The sequence below is a fragment of the Panulirus ornatus genome, chromosome 63, assembly GCF_036320965.1.
Source record: "Panulirus ornatus isolate Po-2019 chromosome 63, ASM3632096v1, whole genome shotgun sequence".
Classification (NCBI taxonomy): domain Eukaryota; kingdom Metazoa; phylum Arthropoda; class Malacostraca; order Decapoda; family Palinuridae; genus Panulirus; species Panulirus ornatus.
In genome coordinates this window covers 6,761,425-6,777,043 of record NC_092286.1, presented here as the reverse complement: position 1 = coordinate 6,777,043, position 15,619 = coordinate 6,761,425, and the positions used below count along the sequence as shown (strand labels likewise).

General features: G+C 45.8%; 1 protein-coding gene across 1 annotated transcript in view; it reads right to left on the bottom strand.

The window, feature by feature from the left end:
• The window catches only part of LOC139745894 (kin of IRRE-like protein 1), a 40,331-nt gene that overhangs the window by 1,260 nt on the left and 23,452 nt on the right, over nt 1-15,619 (bottom strand). Inside the window, exons 2-6 of the mRNA XM_071656553.1 lie at nt 3,283-3,437; nt 2,477-2,554; nt 1,726-1,858; nt 1,177-1,327; nt 577-725 (exon numbers count right to left, since the gene is read on the bottom strand). Of these exons, the coding sequence (XP_071512654.1) occupies nt 577-725; nt 1,177-1,327; nt 1,726-1,858; nt 2,477-2,554; nt 3,283-3,437 (666 nt within the window). The remainder of the gene's footprint in view (nt 1-576; nt 726-1,176; nt 1,328-1,725; nt 1,859-2,476; nt 2,555-3,282; nt 3,438-15,619) is intronic.

Sequence of the window (15,619 nt, the reverse complement as noted above, 5' to 3'; positions counted from 1 at the left end):
TCACCATGTGCACCAGGTCTCGCCACCTAAACCAGGACACCAATAATCATTCGCACCAGGACTCACCACGTGCACCGGCACTCAACACGTGCACCAGGGGTCACCACGTGCACCAGGACTCACCATGTGCACCAGGACCTACCATTGACCACGTGCACCAAGACCTACCATTGACCACATGCACTAAGACCTACCATTGACCACGTGCACTAGGACTCACCAAGTGCACTGAGACCTACCATTGACCACGTCACCAAGACCTACCATTGACCACGTGCACCAGGACCTACCATTGACCTCGTGCACCAGGACCTACCATTGACCACGTGCACCAGGACCTACCATTGACCACGTGCACCAGGACCTACCATTGACCACGTGCACCAAGACCTACCATTGACCACGTGCACTAGGACCTACCATTGACCACGTGCACCTGGACCTACCATTGACCACGTGCACCAGGACCTACCATTGACCACGTGCACCAGGACCTACCATTGACCACGTGCACCTGGACCTACCATTGACCACGTGCACCAGGACCTACCATTGACCACGTGCCCCTGGACCTACCATTGACCACGTGCACCTGGACGGAGGCGGCGTCAGCAAACTGAGGAAGACAAGTGTAGTTGCCAAGGTCAGCCTTCCCTGCCCGGGTGATGAAGAGCTTGGAGGTCGTCTTGGTGGGGGTCTTCTCGATCTCCACGCTGACCCCACCCCTGTCAGGGAGAGACAGGGAGGCAGGGTGAGAGCTGGTGAGGCAGGGTGAGGCGTCAGATTGAGGCGAGACTGGGTGAGAGATAGGGAGGGAAGAAGGCCAGTAGTGGTGACGGGAGAGGAGAGACAGTGAGGGGAGGAAAGACAGTAAAGGAGAGACAGTGAGGGAAGGAAAGACAGTAAAGGAGAGACAGTGAGGGGAGGAGAGACAGTGAGGGGGGGTAGAGACAGTGAGGGAAGGAAAGACAGTAAAGGAGAGACAGTGAGGGGAGGAAAGACAGTAAAGGAGAGACAGTGAGGGGAGGAAAGACAGTAAAGGAGAGACAGTGAGGGAAGGAAAGAAGAGATGCTCAGAGGAAAGAGACAAGAATGACAGAAAAGTAGACACGGTCTTCGACAACCATGATGGGGCGCATCCATGGGGGAGGAGACCCACCTGGGCAGAACACCCACCTGGGGGAGTCATAGTCGAGACGATGGGCGTCACGGAACCAGGTGACGGCGCCCACGTTGTCGGAGTGTGTGTTGACGCGGCAGGTGAGGCGGATGGTGGAGCCCTTCTGGATGAAGACCTCGGCCGGGCCCTCGATCTGCGCCTGCTGCACTGTGGGCACACGAGAGTCGTGGCTGAAGGCAAGCGACACAAAACAGAAAGAGTCGAAAAAAAAAAGAACATTTCAGACGGGAGATTACTTTAGCGCCTCGGATAATCATGATGGCCAGTTGCCTGACGATGGTATATGTCATGATCTGCAGACAGAAATATTTAAGGAATATATTCTACTTTTAAGTGAATAGCTTGATGCATTAATGCTAGGTGGCTGGAACACACACAACCCCTCCTCCCACCCCACCTTGCTAGTGGGGTGTGGGTAACCTTCCCATCTATCCTCATCTCCCACAGTCATGAGGACTGGCCACAACCCTCATCCCCCACCCACCCAGTCTTACATCATAGGGTCAGGAGGACGTGCAGTGGCCGATCCCTCCACCGTGCCTTACCTTCCACGGCTAGGAGGACGGGCAGGGAGATCTTGGGGCTGGTGGAGACCTGACACTCGTAGACCCCGGCGTCCCTGAAGGTGACGGGGTTGATCTCCAGGTACCACTTGTTGCTCTCCTCCGGATGGTACACCTGAGATGGAGAAGGGAGAGTCAACAGGGGAAAGGCGATGATCCGGAACGGGACACCTTGCTGAAGGGGGCACTGAGACTGTAGTAGTGTTGGAGGAGGAGGAAGGGGGGCAGATGTCTAAGAGAGAGAGAGAGAGAGAGAGAGAGAGAGAGAGAGAGAGAGAGAGAGAGAGAGAGAGAGAGAGAGAGAGAGAGAGAGACACCTGAAGACTTGAAAATCTGTGAGGAAGTCATCATCTGCTCGAGGGCTGAAATAGTATCCTGAAAATCTCATCAGCGTGGATAGGGACAGGAGTAGTGGAGCAGACGGCTCCTCTCTTGCCACTATATCCCCCTCCGGCGTATGAGCCGGCAGGAGAATAGCTAAGGAGGTGGAAAGGGAGGGAGAGAAATGGTAATAGGGAAGGAAGGAGTTGTTTGCAAGGGTGAAAATGCCAATAAAGAAGGGCGTTTAGGGTGATGAAGAGAGGGTAGGACCGCAGGGCCAATTCCCTAAGGTTTTTGAACCATTTAGGAATGGCTGTGTTGCTAGTGACGACTTTAATGCATTATAGATACAATAATACAACTGCATTTGTATAACTCCGGGCATGACGTAGGTATGACATGAGAGTAGTACCTTGAAGCGGTCGTCACTCGTGTAGGTGAAGATGCCGACCGTCAGGATGTGTAGGTCTCGCTGTCTGATCCACGACACCTGTCGTCCAGGCACAGGTGTACAGGGGTGGTGGGGTTGGGAGAGAACAGTTGTGCATCAGTTACTACCAGTTGTCATTTAATAGCACTGGAGTAGAATCATTAGGATTTCCACATATGTGTCCCTTGATTTACTATTGTATATGATGTATTAAGTTGATTATTGATATGATTAACAAGAATAGTATTGAATAAGAGTTTGAGTGAGGGGTCTGTGGCCTTAGTATTATGATCTTTCGAGTCCTTGGGCCTTTGAGAAATTAGTATTAAATACGACAAACATTCCTAATACCAGGATATCCTTATATCTAGACTTCACAACTTGAACCACACAAGATAGACATGGTAGACATCATGATTTGGTGAAGTGACTCTGCTCCCGATCACTGCCAGCAAGATAACGTTGATGTATGGTGGTGTATAATGGTGATGTATAATGATGCATAATGGTGTATGATGGTGATGTATAATGATGTATATCGGTGTATAATGGTGGTGTATGGTGTATAGTAGTGATGTATAATGATGTATGATATTGATGTATGGTGGTCTACAATGTTGATGTATAATGATGTATAATGATGTATAATGTTGATGTATGATGGTGTGAAGTGTGTGGTTGGTCGACTCACGTCCTTCTTGTCCAGGTTGATGGTGATGTATAATGATGTATAATGATGTATAATGTATGATGTATGATGGTGTGAAGTGTGTGGTTGGTCGACTCACGTCCTTCTTGTCCAGGTTGATGACATGGCAGGGCAGGGAGGCCTTGTGACCCACGATGGTGGACACGTTGGCTGCGGTGTTATCGTCGAAGTAGGCAGTGTTGGTGTTGGGTCGACCCCAGGTGATCTTGGGCTCGCTCTCCTCACTACCCCCGCCTGCAAGGTCAACCACCAGGATCATTTATGGGTCGTCACAACAAGGTCACAACTTTACCTAGAAAGGTCACTAGAGATATGATTAGGAGGGGTGAACAAGGCCAAATCAATTCTTGTTGTGTCAGTAAGGTGTCCTAAACTACCGTTACGTTCAACGACCTCGTTATCGGACTAAGAAGGGGTCGCCTAGAACTACGTACCTTTACATGAGACCATGTATGTCACCTGAACCTACCCTGATAGCTGGTTCAGGGTCACCTAAACAACCCTGATATCGGGGCAGTAGATCACCCGAACTACCTAAGAAACTAAACCATCAGGGACACCCAAACTACCCTGATATAAGGGCAGAAGGATCTCCCGAACTACTGAAATATCAAGTCCTGGGTAATGTCACTGAAACTAATGCTATAATCATCATGCAAAGTTATCACAATTCCCGTCGTTGTGGCAGACTCATTTCACTTCTTCCGTTACATCCTTCCCTTAAGATAGGTTGGATGACGGAGCTGGAGCACGGATGACCATCCATGGATGACAGAGGACATGGCATCAATAACGGTGGGGTACTTAGAGCTCCTAACGACTCTCTCAGAGCAGTCAGAAGCAATTACCTCGCTCGTTAACCAGAGTCGTTTGCTTTCGAATCATCGCTGGGTTGGTTTACGAAGTCATTCGAATCCGGGTTCTTCCTCTCCTCTCGGGTTCTGGGGTAAAGATTTGGATTATTTTTACGAAACAAATGACCTTGTTTTCTGCGTCAAGACAAAGGTTTTACCGAGATTGTTATGGTTATGTACATCAGGGGGATCTTATTTTCGTAATAAACACACACACACACACACACACACACACACACACACAGGTTTGACTTCCTGGAGCTCAGCGCCTGCGCAGACCCCATGGCTTGGAGTGTGGCACTCAGCCCATATACCTGAGTGACTTCCCTCTCCTTGTGGCACTCCTGTCTCTCTCTCTCTCTCTCTCTCTCTCTCTCTCTCTCTCTCTCTCTCTCTCTCTCTCTCTCTCTCTCTCTCTCTCTCTAAAGTGGCAGCAGTCAGCTTCTGAGTGGGTCTCGGATCCTTAACGGCTCTCACTACTGTACACACTGACCCTCCTCCTTTGGTACTGAGAAGAGGAGGAGGAGGAGGAGGAGAGGAGATGAGAGGAGGAGGACTGAGCACTCACCCTTAACTTGCTCTTGATGACGTTGTCTTCCCCTCACACTTAAGCGGGTCCTTGGCACCCCCGGCGCCGCCTCAGTGAGCCTTACCAGCTGTTGTCCACCAATCAGACTCACAAGTGGCGTACACATCAGTACGCAGGGCGTAAACGTTTCGATGCATGCGTTCCATAGGTTTATGCTAAGTGTATAGCAATGTGTGTGCAGGTGGATACATATGTATACACCAGCTTCGAGGTATACATATACGCATATGGAAGTAGAAACCAGTCCTTTGGTTTGAGGAGGTATGATGTATATTAGAAGTATTCCTAATCAAGTTGATATTTCAGCCACAAAATAGAAAATAAAAAGAGAATTTAGCAACAGATGATATTTCCCCTGGCTCCTTCGTAAATATAACAATATGTCACAAATATAATCAAAGCTACGAAGAAACTGAGGGTCAAAAGCAATATAATTTGCTTCTTTTCCTCTTTAAGATAATTTATGAAATGTTTCTTTTCTTTTTTGTCTTACTTTCTCCTCCCCCACCCCCGCTCTCCCCCTCCTTCCCGGGAATTAATGGTGTGTAAAAATAAAAACCCAAAAAGTTTCGTTAAAGGCAGGAGGTCAGTTGTGTTCAGCGAGGGTGAATGAACTCAGGAGAGTGGATGATCCGGCACTGACTTCACCCACCTAACTGGGTTACCAGCCTCCCACGTACCAAACTCCACCCACCTAACTGTGTTACCAGCCTCCCACGTACCAAACTCCACCCACCTTACTGGGTTACCAGCCTCCCACGTACCAAACTCCACCCACCTATCTGGGTTACCAGCCTCCCACGTACCAAACTCCTGTGATGACCAGGATCTGTTGTTACGATGACCGAGAAAAGAATAGCAATTAACTCTCTAGCAAAAAAAAAAAAGAGAAAAAAAAAATTCATGGCAAACATTTATTTCTTTTATTTAATCTCTAGAACACGACGGTACGATCCTTGAACTTGACGGTGCGATTGTTGAACACGTCGGTACGACCGTTGAACACGTCGGTACGACCGTTGAACACGTCGTCACGACCGTTGAACACGACGGTACGATCCTTGAGCACGACGATTCGACCGTTGAACACGACGGTACGATCCTTGAGCACGACGGTGCGATCCTTGAACACGACGGTACGATCCTCGAGCACGACGGTGCGATCCTTGAACTCGACGGTATGATCCTTGAACACGACGGGTACGAACCCTGAAGCATGATAGCGTAACCTCCGACCTGACCCAAAAAGGGCCAGGTCAAGGTACACTCTTATCATACCCAAGGGCCAGGTCAAGGTACACTCTTATCATACCCAAGGGCCAGGTCAAGGTACACTCTTATCATACCCAAGGGCCAGGTCAAGGTACACTCTTATCATACCCAAGGGCCAGGTCAAGGTACACTCTTATCATACCCAAGGGCCAGGTCAAGGTACACTCTTATCATACCCAAGGGCCAGGTCAAGGTACACTCTTATCATACCCAAGGGATCGTACCGTCGTGCTTAGAAGGGTCTCATGGCCATGCTCGAGGGACGGAGGGGATGTGTGGGGGAGAGTCCTTCCATCGCTCTTAAGAAACGTCCACATACACAGACTGTTAACACAGACAGACAGACAGACAGGCAGACAGACAGACACAACTTTAGCCGACACCATTCCCTTGAAAAGCGCCCTCGCCCTGCAAGCTGCCTGTTATTGACACCTCTGACCTACATCAGCCATGGGTAAGGTGACCGTACACCGGAGAGATGAAAGCACGAAAATAATCGTGCACTTATTTCTGCAAACGAGAGTGAACAGGTCACGGTGTTTGCTCTGTACTTAACCCAAGGTCAGAGCCGTAAGCCGTGAGTGGTTGCGTGTCAAGAATACTGTTTTTCAGATAAAGTTTGTGGTGGTGAAGGCTGAAGTGGTGTGTTCAGCTTGGGAGACGCGGGGCGTGCTGTCCTGAGCCTGGGAGATGCTGGGGCTTCTGTCCTGAGCGTGGGAGATGCTGGGGCTTCTGTCTTGAGCGTGGGAGATGCTGGGGCTTCTGTCTTGAGCGTGGGAGATGCTGGGGTACTGTGCTAGGCGTGGGAGATGCTAGGGCTACTGTGCTGAGCGTGGGAGATGCTGGGGCTACTGTGCTGAGCGTGGGAGATGCTGGGGCTACTGTGCTGAGCGTGGGAGATGCTGGGGCTACTGTGCTGAGCGTGAGGGATGCTGGGGCTACTGTGCTGAGCGTGGGAGATGCTGGGGCTTCTGTCTTGAGCGTGGGAGATGCTGGGGTACTGTGCTAGGCGTGGGAGATGCTAGGGCTTCTGTCCTGAGCGTGGGAGATGCTGGGATACTGTGCTGAGCATGGGAGACGGTAGTGTTGTCTGTGCTGAGCGTGGGAGATACTAGGGTACTGTGCTGAGCGTAGGAGATACAGGGGTACTATGCTGAGCGTGGGAGATGCTGGGTCTACTGTGCTGATCGTGGGAGATACTGGGGTGTTATGCTGAGCGTGGGAGATACTGGGGCACTGTGCTGAGCGTGGGAGATGCTGGGTCTACTGTGCTGATCGTGGGAGATACTGGGGTGTTATGCTGAGCGTGGGAGATACTGGGGCACTGTGCTGAGCGTGAGAGATGCTGGGGTACAGTGCTGAGCACTGAATACGCTGTGATGCTGTGCTCAGCATGGGAGACACTAGTGCTGCCGTGGATCAGGGTGGGAGACAGTATGGGTAATGAAGTAACTTTGCATCAGAGTGTGAAAAGTCATCAATTTTCATCCTTTATAACTTTGCTTCTCCTTAATTCCCTTCATGTACGTGTGTGTATGTCAAGAAGAACTCTCCATTTTAAGCATGTTTCCTTCTTCGTTCTCTCTTCCTCATTTTACCAAAACATCTTTTGTTTCTTTTACCTTCGAATATGCTCTATCGGTTTCCATGGCTCATAATAACATTTGAATTGCTTCACAAAAAAAACACTCGCAAAATAACTACCAATAATAGAGCAAAGATGATCCCCGCATCACTAAATATATATCGCACAATGATTCCCTTTCCATCCATTTTAATCTTTGAATTCTTTTGGTCGGCATTATTGGCGATAAGTGCATTAATAGAATATATTGATGCTGGAATGGTACTTTTATGCGACATCAATTCTCGCTTTATGGTGCAGATAAAAAGAAAGAGGGACTTCACTAATTAAACATATATTATGGTAATCTATCTCTCCTGTGAATAATATATTCTTTTACGAACGGCCTGTTTACTTTGACCACGCCTGTAGTGCGAATCATATATCCCTGTTTCATGAAAAAGGTAAAATATATCATGCATACAGATACATGCAAATATATATTCATACCCAGAAATATATATGAACACACCCACACCCACACCCACACACACACACACACACACACACACACACACACACACACACATACACACACCCCGTGTAGCGATCCATATTTCACTAATGAAATACTTTGAGGTCTTCCAAACCCACATTTGTTCAGAGGAAGAAACCGTCTATACACCTCACCAACGCACATACCCACAGACAAAATCTCTGTCCACCGTCTTTCCAATACGTATTTTGATGAGAAAATAGAACCATAACAAAAATTTACCAATTTGTAAGAATGTCTCCAGATATATCAACCAGGTCATGAATCCTTAGAACAACGTAAAGTCTGTAGGTTTACCTATCCGCAGTTCAGATGTAACTTACCTAACCTGGACTTACCTAATCTGGACTTACCCAGCCTGGACTTAACTAACCTGTACTTAACTAACCTGGACTTAACTAACCGGGACTTACCTAACCTAGACTTAACTAACCTCGACTTACCCAACCTGGACTATCCCAACCTGGACCTAACTAACCTGGACTTACCTAACCTGGACTTACCCAACCTGGACTTAACTGACCTGGACTTACCTAACCTGGACTTAACTAACCTGGACTTACCTAACCTGGACTTACTCAACCTGGACTTACCCAACCTGGACTAACCTAACTTGGACTTACCCAAACTGGACTAACCTAACCTGGACTTACCCAACCTGGACTTACCCAACCTGGACTTACCCAACCTGGACTTACCCAACCTGGACATACCTTGACTTTCCTACCTACCTACCATCTTAAATTCCAGTAACATGATAACTGAATCTGCTAACTTCCCAATCCCACATTCATTTCACGAGAAGAAAAAAGAAATAAGATCCTTCACTTTCCCTCCCTACTCATGTGCCATTAACCCAAGATAGAGTCTAGAGTTCTGAACTGGACGAAGAAACAGTTGTTACTGGGAGGTGACTGGCTGACTGTCACATTGACTTATCATGCCAGTCACCATGCGTCATGCAGTACTACACATTGTGCCTTCAAGTCGATCGGTCGAAGAACTAATTGTGGTCGGGATTCACCTCCAACAACAACCAAGATGTTCGTTAATGAGTTCAATTCGCTAGTGGACAAAAAAAAAGAAAAAAAGAAAGATGTCCGACTCTGCTAAATACGCTAAAGATATAAAAATGTGGACCAGGACTCTGGATAACCAGGAAGTAGATAAATATACTCACTAACCCAAGAACACTTGTGTAGAAACATCAAGAAAGACCTGAAACACAAAGACCGAGAGTCAAAGAGAGAGAGAGAGAGAGAGAGAGAGAGAGAGAGAGAGAGAGAGAGAGAGAGAGAGAGAGAGAGAGAGAGAGTGTATGTGTGTGTGTGTGTGTGTGTGTGTGTGTGCTTTAAGAAGTATGATTAGCAAGAAGATATCGCAATACCTTGATACCTCTCGACAAACATGATGAGCAAACCTGACAGACCCCCAAGACCGAGATCAGCCACGGTGAACACCAGCAACACAAGTTCAGCCCACATTAGCACCGCCACAACCTAACCTAACCTGGCCAAACACGGCCCAGCACGAACAAAAGCTTCGTCTTGTAGGCGTGGTTCACCAGCCTCCCTCCCTCTCTCCCTCACTCCCTCCCTCCTGCTCACCTTCCCTGCTAATTAGAGAGCGTGCCTCATCCTAGAATAATGTTTATTCTCAACAAGCACCAGATCCCCAAGCTGTTTAGAGAGAGAGGAAAAAAAAAGAGAAAGAGAGAGAGAGAGAGAGAGAAAGAAAGAAATGCTTCACTGCAATGCGGCATTAGAGGATAGAGAAAGAGAGAGAGAGAGAACTGTTCTTTCCATGGGTTGGAAATAATTACAGTGACGTAGAATGTTATGTGGTTCCCGGATAATCCGATGGTACTTTAAGATGCAAATTATACCGGGGAAACCAAGAGGTCGTTTGAGACATTTTACCGGGGGCCTGGCTCTCGGATAGTCATCATAATTAGGCTCATAACTACTGACGTAGGTGGTGATGGTGGTGGTGGGTGGTTGGTTGGCAGTGTGGGTCGTGGTGGTGGTAAATGGCAGATTAGTTACTAGTGATGGTGGTGGCTGGCTGTGTGAGAGGTGATGTTGGATGGTGGTAGTGTTGGATGGTGGTAGTTTAGGATGGTGGTAGTGGTAATGTTGGATGGTGGTAGTTTAGGATGGTGGTAATGTTGGATGGTGGTAGTGTTGGATGGTGATAGTGTTGGATGGTGGTAGTTTAGGATGGTGGTAGTGTTGGATGGTGGTAGTTTAGGATGGTGGTAATGTTGGATGGTGGTAGTGTTGGATGGTGGTAGTTTTGGATGGTGGTAGTGTTGGATGGTGGTAGTGTTGGATGGTGGTAGTGTTGGATGGTGGTAGTTTAGGATGGTGGTAGTGTTGGATGGTGGTAGTGTTGGATGGTGGTAGTTTAGGATGGTGGTAATGTTGGATGGTGGTAGTTTTGGATGGTGGTAGTGTTGGATGGTGGTAGTGTTGGATGGTGGTAATGTTGGATGGTGGTAGTTTTGGATGGTGGTAGTGTTGGATGGTGGTAGTTTTGCATAGTGGTAGTGTTGCACGGAAATGTGACGATGGTAATTATATGCTTTGTTGGTTGGTCTTCCTTAAACTGAAGGGACGATAATGGTTATGGTGGATACTTCAGTGGTTAAACGACTGGTGAATGACGTTAAAAAAAAAAACACAGACAAAGTATTTCAAAAGATAACTGTAAAGAAATACGATCAAAAGCATCAAAGACGTAGTAAAAGTTTCATGTTTTTACATGAAACCCCCCCCTTCCCCCAAAAGGAATTTCATGTCAAAAAATAAATGAAAAAAAATTATATCAATACCTCTGCAAACTGTAATAATTGCTTTATAAATATTGGAAAAAATTAGTTATGAATTGCGATTATAAAAAACGAGTTTATAATTACATTTCCTATTGATAAATGTCATTTATCCTCCTGCATATGTATTGCTCTGAAAAATATCAAATCTTTTGAGCTATGGCATGTGTCTATATAATAAGCAAATTACTATTTGTCATTTATATTTTGGTAAAATATAATTAAATGCCATGTTCAGCGTCATCTACCTGATCACCCGAAGAAGTGGAAGGGTTTTGAACACTGATAATCAGGGGAGAAGTTCGGGGCATGGAATCCAAAAGATAGCTAGCTTTCACTGCCCACTTTGAAAATCATTTCAAAAGTTAACCATTTTACGTAACCACCCTCAATGATACGATGGTAGTTTCAGATCTGATTCCATTTACTTATAACTGTATTTCTGCGAGTCCTGCAAGCATGATACATCTCTAAAAAGTGGGTATAACTGGGGGGTTAAAAAAGCGCACTCACTTCAAAGGACCAAAGGACACTGTATACATTCATGGATGTTTTATGCAGTCTTTCTTTTAGCTACGTTTCAACGGGGATTCCAGTTACTCACTTACACTGTACTAATGCACGAAGACAGACACACACACACATACACACACACACACACACACACACACACGCACACACACACACACACACTTTTTTTTTTTTCAAAGGAGAAAGCGTTTTTACATTATATGTATTTAGAGGGAAAGAATAGAAACGTTTAGAAAGAAATGATTGAAAGTTTATCTCTATTTCTAAGTACGATATAGGCACTAATCCTTTATCAGCTCCTAACACTGTAGACCTGCTAACACTTAACTGGGTTGTGGCACTAAAGTGATACGAACACTTAACTGGGTTGTGGCACCAAATTGGCACAAACCTCAACCTGGGTTCTGGCACCAAAGTGGCACAAACCCCAACCTGGGTCCTGGTACCAAATTGGCACTAACTCTAGCTAAAGTTGGCACCACAGTAGAGTCCAAGACTTAATCAGGAGTTTTTGAATAAAAAAAAAAAAAATAGTCTGTTTCTACTGTCTGTTTCGGTAGAATAAAAAGGGCAACGCTTCTTTTAACGAGATCTCTACCAAATGTACACCAGTGTAGAATGAATTTTCCCGAATGCAAATGAGAAATACTTTTAATTAATTGAACCGCCATTTTAAGTGATGATTTTCAGATACCGAATTAAGAAATGAATCTATCGTCTACACAGCTACACTCGCCCGTATCGGCGAGTGTAGCTGTCACTGTCTATACACCTGTCATCCCCCAACCTCCCAACACACACACACCTGTTCACATAAGGTAAGAATACAGTATTTTACAAGTGAAAATAAAAGTACACCTCACGAAAAGGAACCAGTCGGTCGGACACTTAACAATTACTTTACCCTTGAGAAAACTTTGCGATACTTTCATTTCTCGCTTCCTGCCCTTAATGGTGCGTAAGACAAAAAGAAAAAAAAATAACTTTCAGTAAAAGTAACAGGAGGAGTGAGTGAGTGTTTGTGTGTGTGTGAGTGTGTGTGTCCAGAGGATGAACGAGTGAGCCTGGGAGAGAAGAGCCGGCACACACTCTTACCCTTGCCCCACCTAACAAGGGCGAACAACCACCCACGCACGAGTCCTTCCATTTAGATCAGTGGGTGACTAGCCTCCCACTTACGAACTCACCCCTTTAGCTACGTGGCCAACAGGCCTTACGAGTGCGAACCTTCCCCTTAACTGAAGTTGGTTACCAGCCTCCCGCCTGGTGCTCATACTCCCCCAAGCTTCGTAACTGGGTTACCAAACTCCCACGTACTAAACTCCCTCTCCTTTACCCCCTTCTCTTCCCCCCAAGCCTAAACGAGTGACCAGCCTCCCATGTACACAAGTTGTGTACACTTCTTGGGGTCGGGGGAGAGGAGGGCTTTTTCCCCCCCACGATAAAACTTTCGTCTCCATAGTCTTTTACCAAGCCTATGCCAACATAAACCTCAGAGGGTCAAATAGACACGGGGCAGTACGCGTCCAGCTTGCCCTGAACGAGAGGTTTCAGTGTTATAAGTAAACATACGACACTTTGCTCCTGAGAAATGCTTGTTCCACTTAAGAGCTGTGTCAGCTACGGGTCACCTTGGCTCATATGAAGAAACAGAATACAGATGACATAAATAAACAATAATGACCTGATAAAACCGTGTAAATTTAGAAGCCGTTAGGGTCGCCTTGTGAATATGAGGTCAAGAATAGTCTCCCAGTAATGCCAGCTATATGAGAATTCGCTGTTAGCGTGTGTAATTGCCAGTTTGCAATTACTTATTTGTATAGAATGGGGAGAGAGTTCTACACTCGTGGTGGACCCATCTTATGAACATTCTTAATCTTCAACGATACTCTATATTTGTGTGCATATGTATGTATGTATGTATGTATGTATGTATGTATGTATGTATAGATATATGTATATATCCTCCCCTCTCATTTTTTTTTTTTCTAATTTTCCAAAAGAAGGAACAGAGGGGGGCCAGGTGAGGATATTCCAAAAAAGGCCCAGTCCTCTGTTCTTAACGCTACCTCGCTAACGCGGGAAATGGCAAATAGTTTAAAAGAAAAGAAAGAAAATATATATATATATATATATATATATATATATATATATATATATATATATATATATATATATATATATATATATATATATATATATATATATATATTTCCCTGTATGTGTATGTATATGAGTCTATGTGTATATGTGTGAGGTATAGTACATATATGTGTACATAAAGTATGATGCTACTCCTTTCAGTGTGGTCAATATCATTCAAAAATTTCTCTCTTGGCTTTTTCACGTTTTTAACAGGATAAGACAGACGAAGGCAAGTGTATTCCGATGTCCTTTTCTTAGGGAAAGATTGAATACCCTCCAATTTTTGAGTCAGTGAGTCATGATTCGCCCAGGACTCACTGAGTCAGTGAAGTATACGTCTGGGGGAGTCAGCTTGTGCGTCATATGTGTTGGACTCACACAAGCAGTTCAGTCTTCTATCCTCCCCTCACCCAACTGTTCCCTCCCCTAACTACACCATTTTCGACCAAATCACTCATGTGCTCTCCCTCATTATCCTCGTCTGCTTCTTCTCCCTCCGCTCCCTCTCCCTACCTCGTTCTCCCTCAATCCTCCCTCTCCTCCCCTCAGCCATACATAACCTCCCCTCTTTCAGTTCCCCTTCCTGTAAAGTGAACCCTCCCCGCTCTCCGTTTTCCACCGTTTATGACGTCAGAATGTTGACGGCGTCTCACAGGGTTGACATTAAGAGAACGAACAAAAATATATTACAATCGCCGTGTTTCCTCCCAAAGTAACGCTTCTCGAATGATTTTCTGACAAGGCATTTTACACTCGGGAAATGCTACCAAAATCTTTTTTTCCTGGTAAATCATTAATAAAGTTGATATTCTGTACTTAGGCTCGAGATGAAATGTGAATAATAAGCCACTGAAATATTTGTGGAAAGTGTCATAAGCTGGTCAAGGTTTGGTTTCTAAGCCCTCTGGGCTCTTGTGTCTGTTAAGAGCCTGGGTGTAGAATGTACGCTGTTGTTGGGATGTGTGCTTGTTTCAGGCCTGGGTGTAGAAAGTGTCCCGTGGCTTAGTTGTTTGCCTGTTCAAGGCCTGAGTGTAGAAGGTGTACCGTTTCAGGGTTGTTTGCCTGTTCAAGACCCGGGTGTAGAAGGTGCACGGTTGCCGAGCTGTCTTTTCAAGGCCTGAGTGTAGAATTTGTACTGTAGCTTCGTGTGTGTGTGTGTCCATTCATTGCTTAGGTGTATGTGTACCGTGGCTCAGATGCGTGCTAGTGTTGGTGTACCATGGCCGCGGTGCGTGCTAGAGTCTTGTGGATGTGTTTACTGCTTATGTGTTGATATTTCACGCGAGAGTACTCACCTGGCAGGGGCTTAGAGTTTCCGTGTGAGTATATATTTATGTGTCAGTGATATTATCCCCTGGCAATGCACCGGGAGGGAGTTCTGCACTCGTGGGGCCACATCTCTTGAGCCTGTTTCACTGTCATACAGCTTTTTTTTCTAGACATGTGTGGACTGTCATCAACCACATTCTTCACCATTCTGGTTATTCGATTCATCCATCATTCTGTAACTATGAAAGCTCTTCATTTGCATCTTTTCTAGCAAGTTTCTTAATTTCTTGTTATGGTCTCTGGTTGTTTTGTATTTGCATTTAGGATAAAGCTATTTACTTACTGTAGACATAATAATCAAACTGATTACGAGACTTGAAGGCCGAGATCAACTCTCTCCTTACTCTTCTCCTTTGCTTGGAGGAAATAGATATTCACAGTCCCTCATCTCTAACTGCAACTTAGCTCACCTGTTTTAGGAGCTACCTGTATCTTGCTGGATTTTCTGTATTAGTTCTCTGTAGTTTTTTCTAAAGTGAAGTGACCCCCTCCTGACAAGTGTATTTCAATTCAGGTCTTCTACGGGCTGTCAATCGTTTCCTCTTTCTATATACTTAAAGACCGTTTCTTTACTTGCCAGTCAACAGGTTTGTCTCTCCTCAATTGCATTTCTGTCGTCAGGCTAGGGTTATACTACATTGTCAACTCCGAAGTCCCTCTCACTCACGACTCCTGTAGTTTGTCTCTTTCTACCGAGGTCACTTATCCCTGTATCTGGCCCTCATCACTTTGTGCTCGTGTCC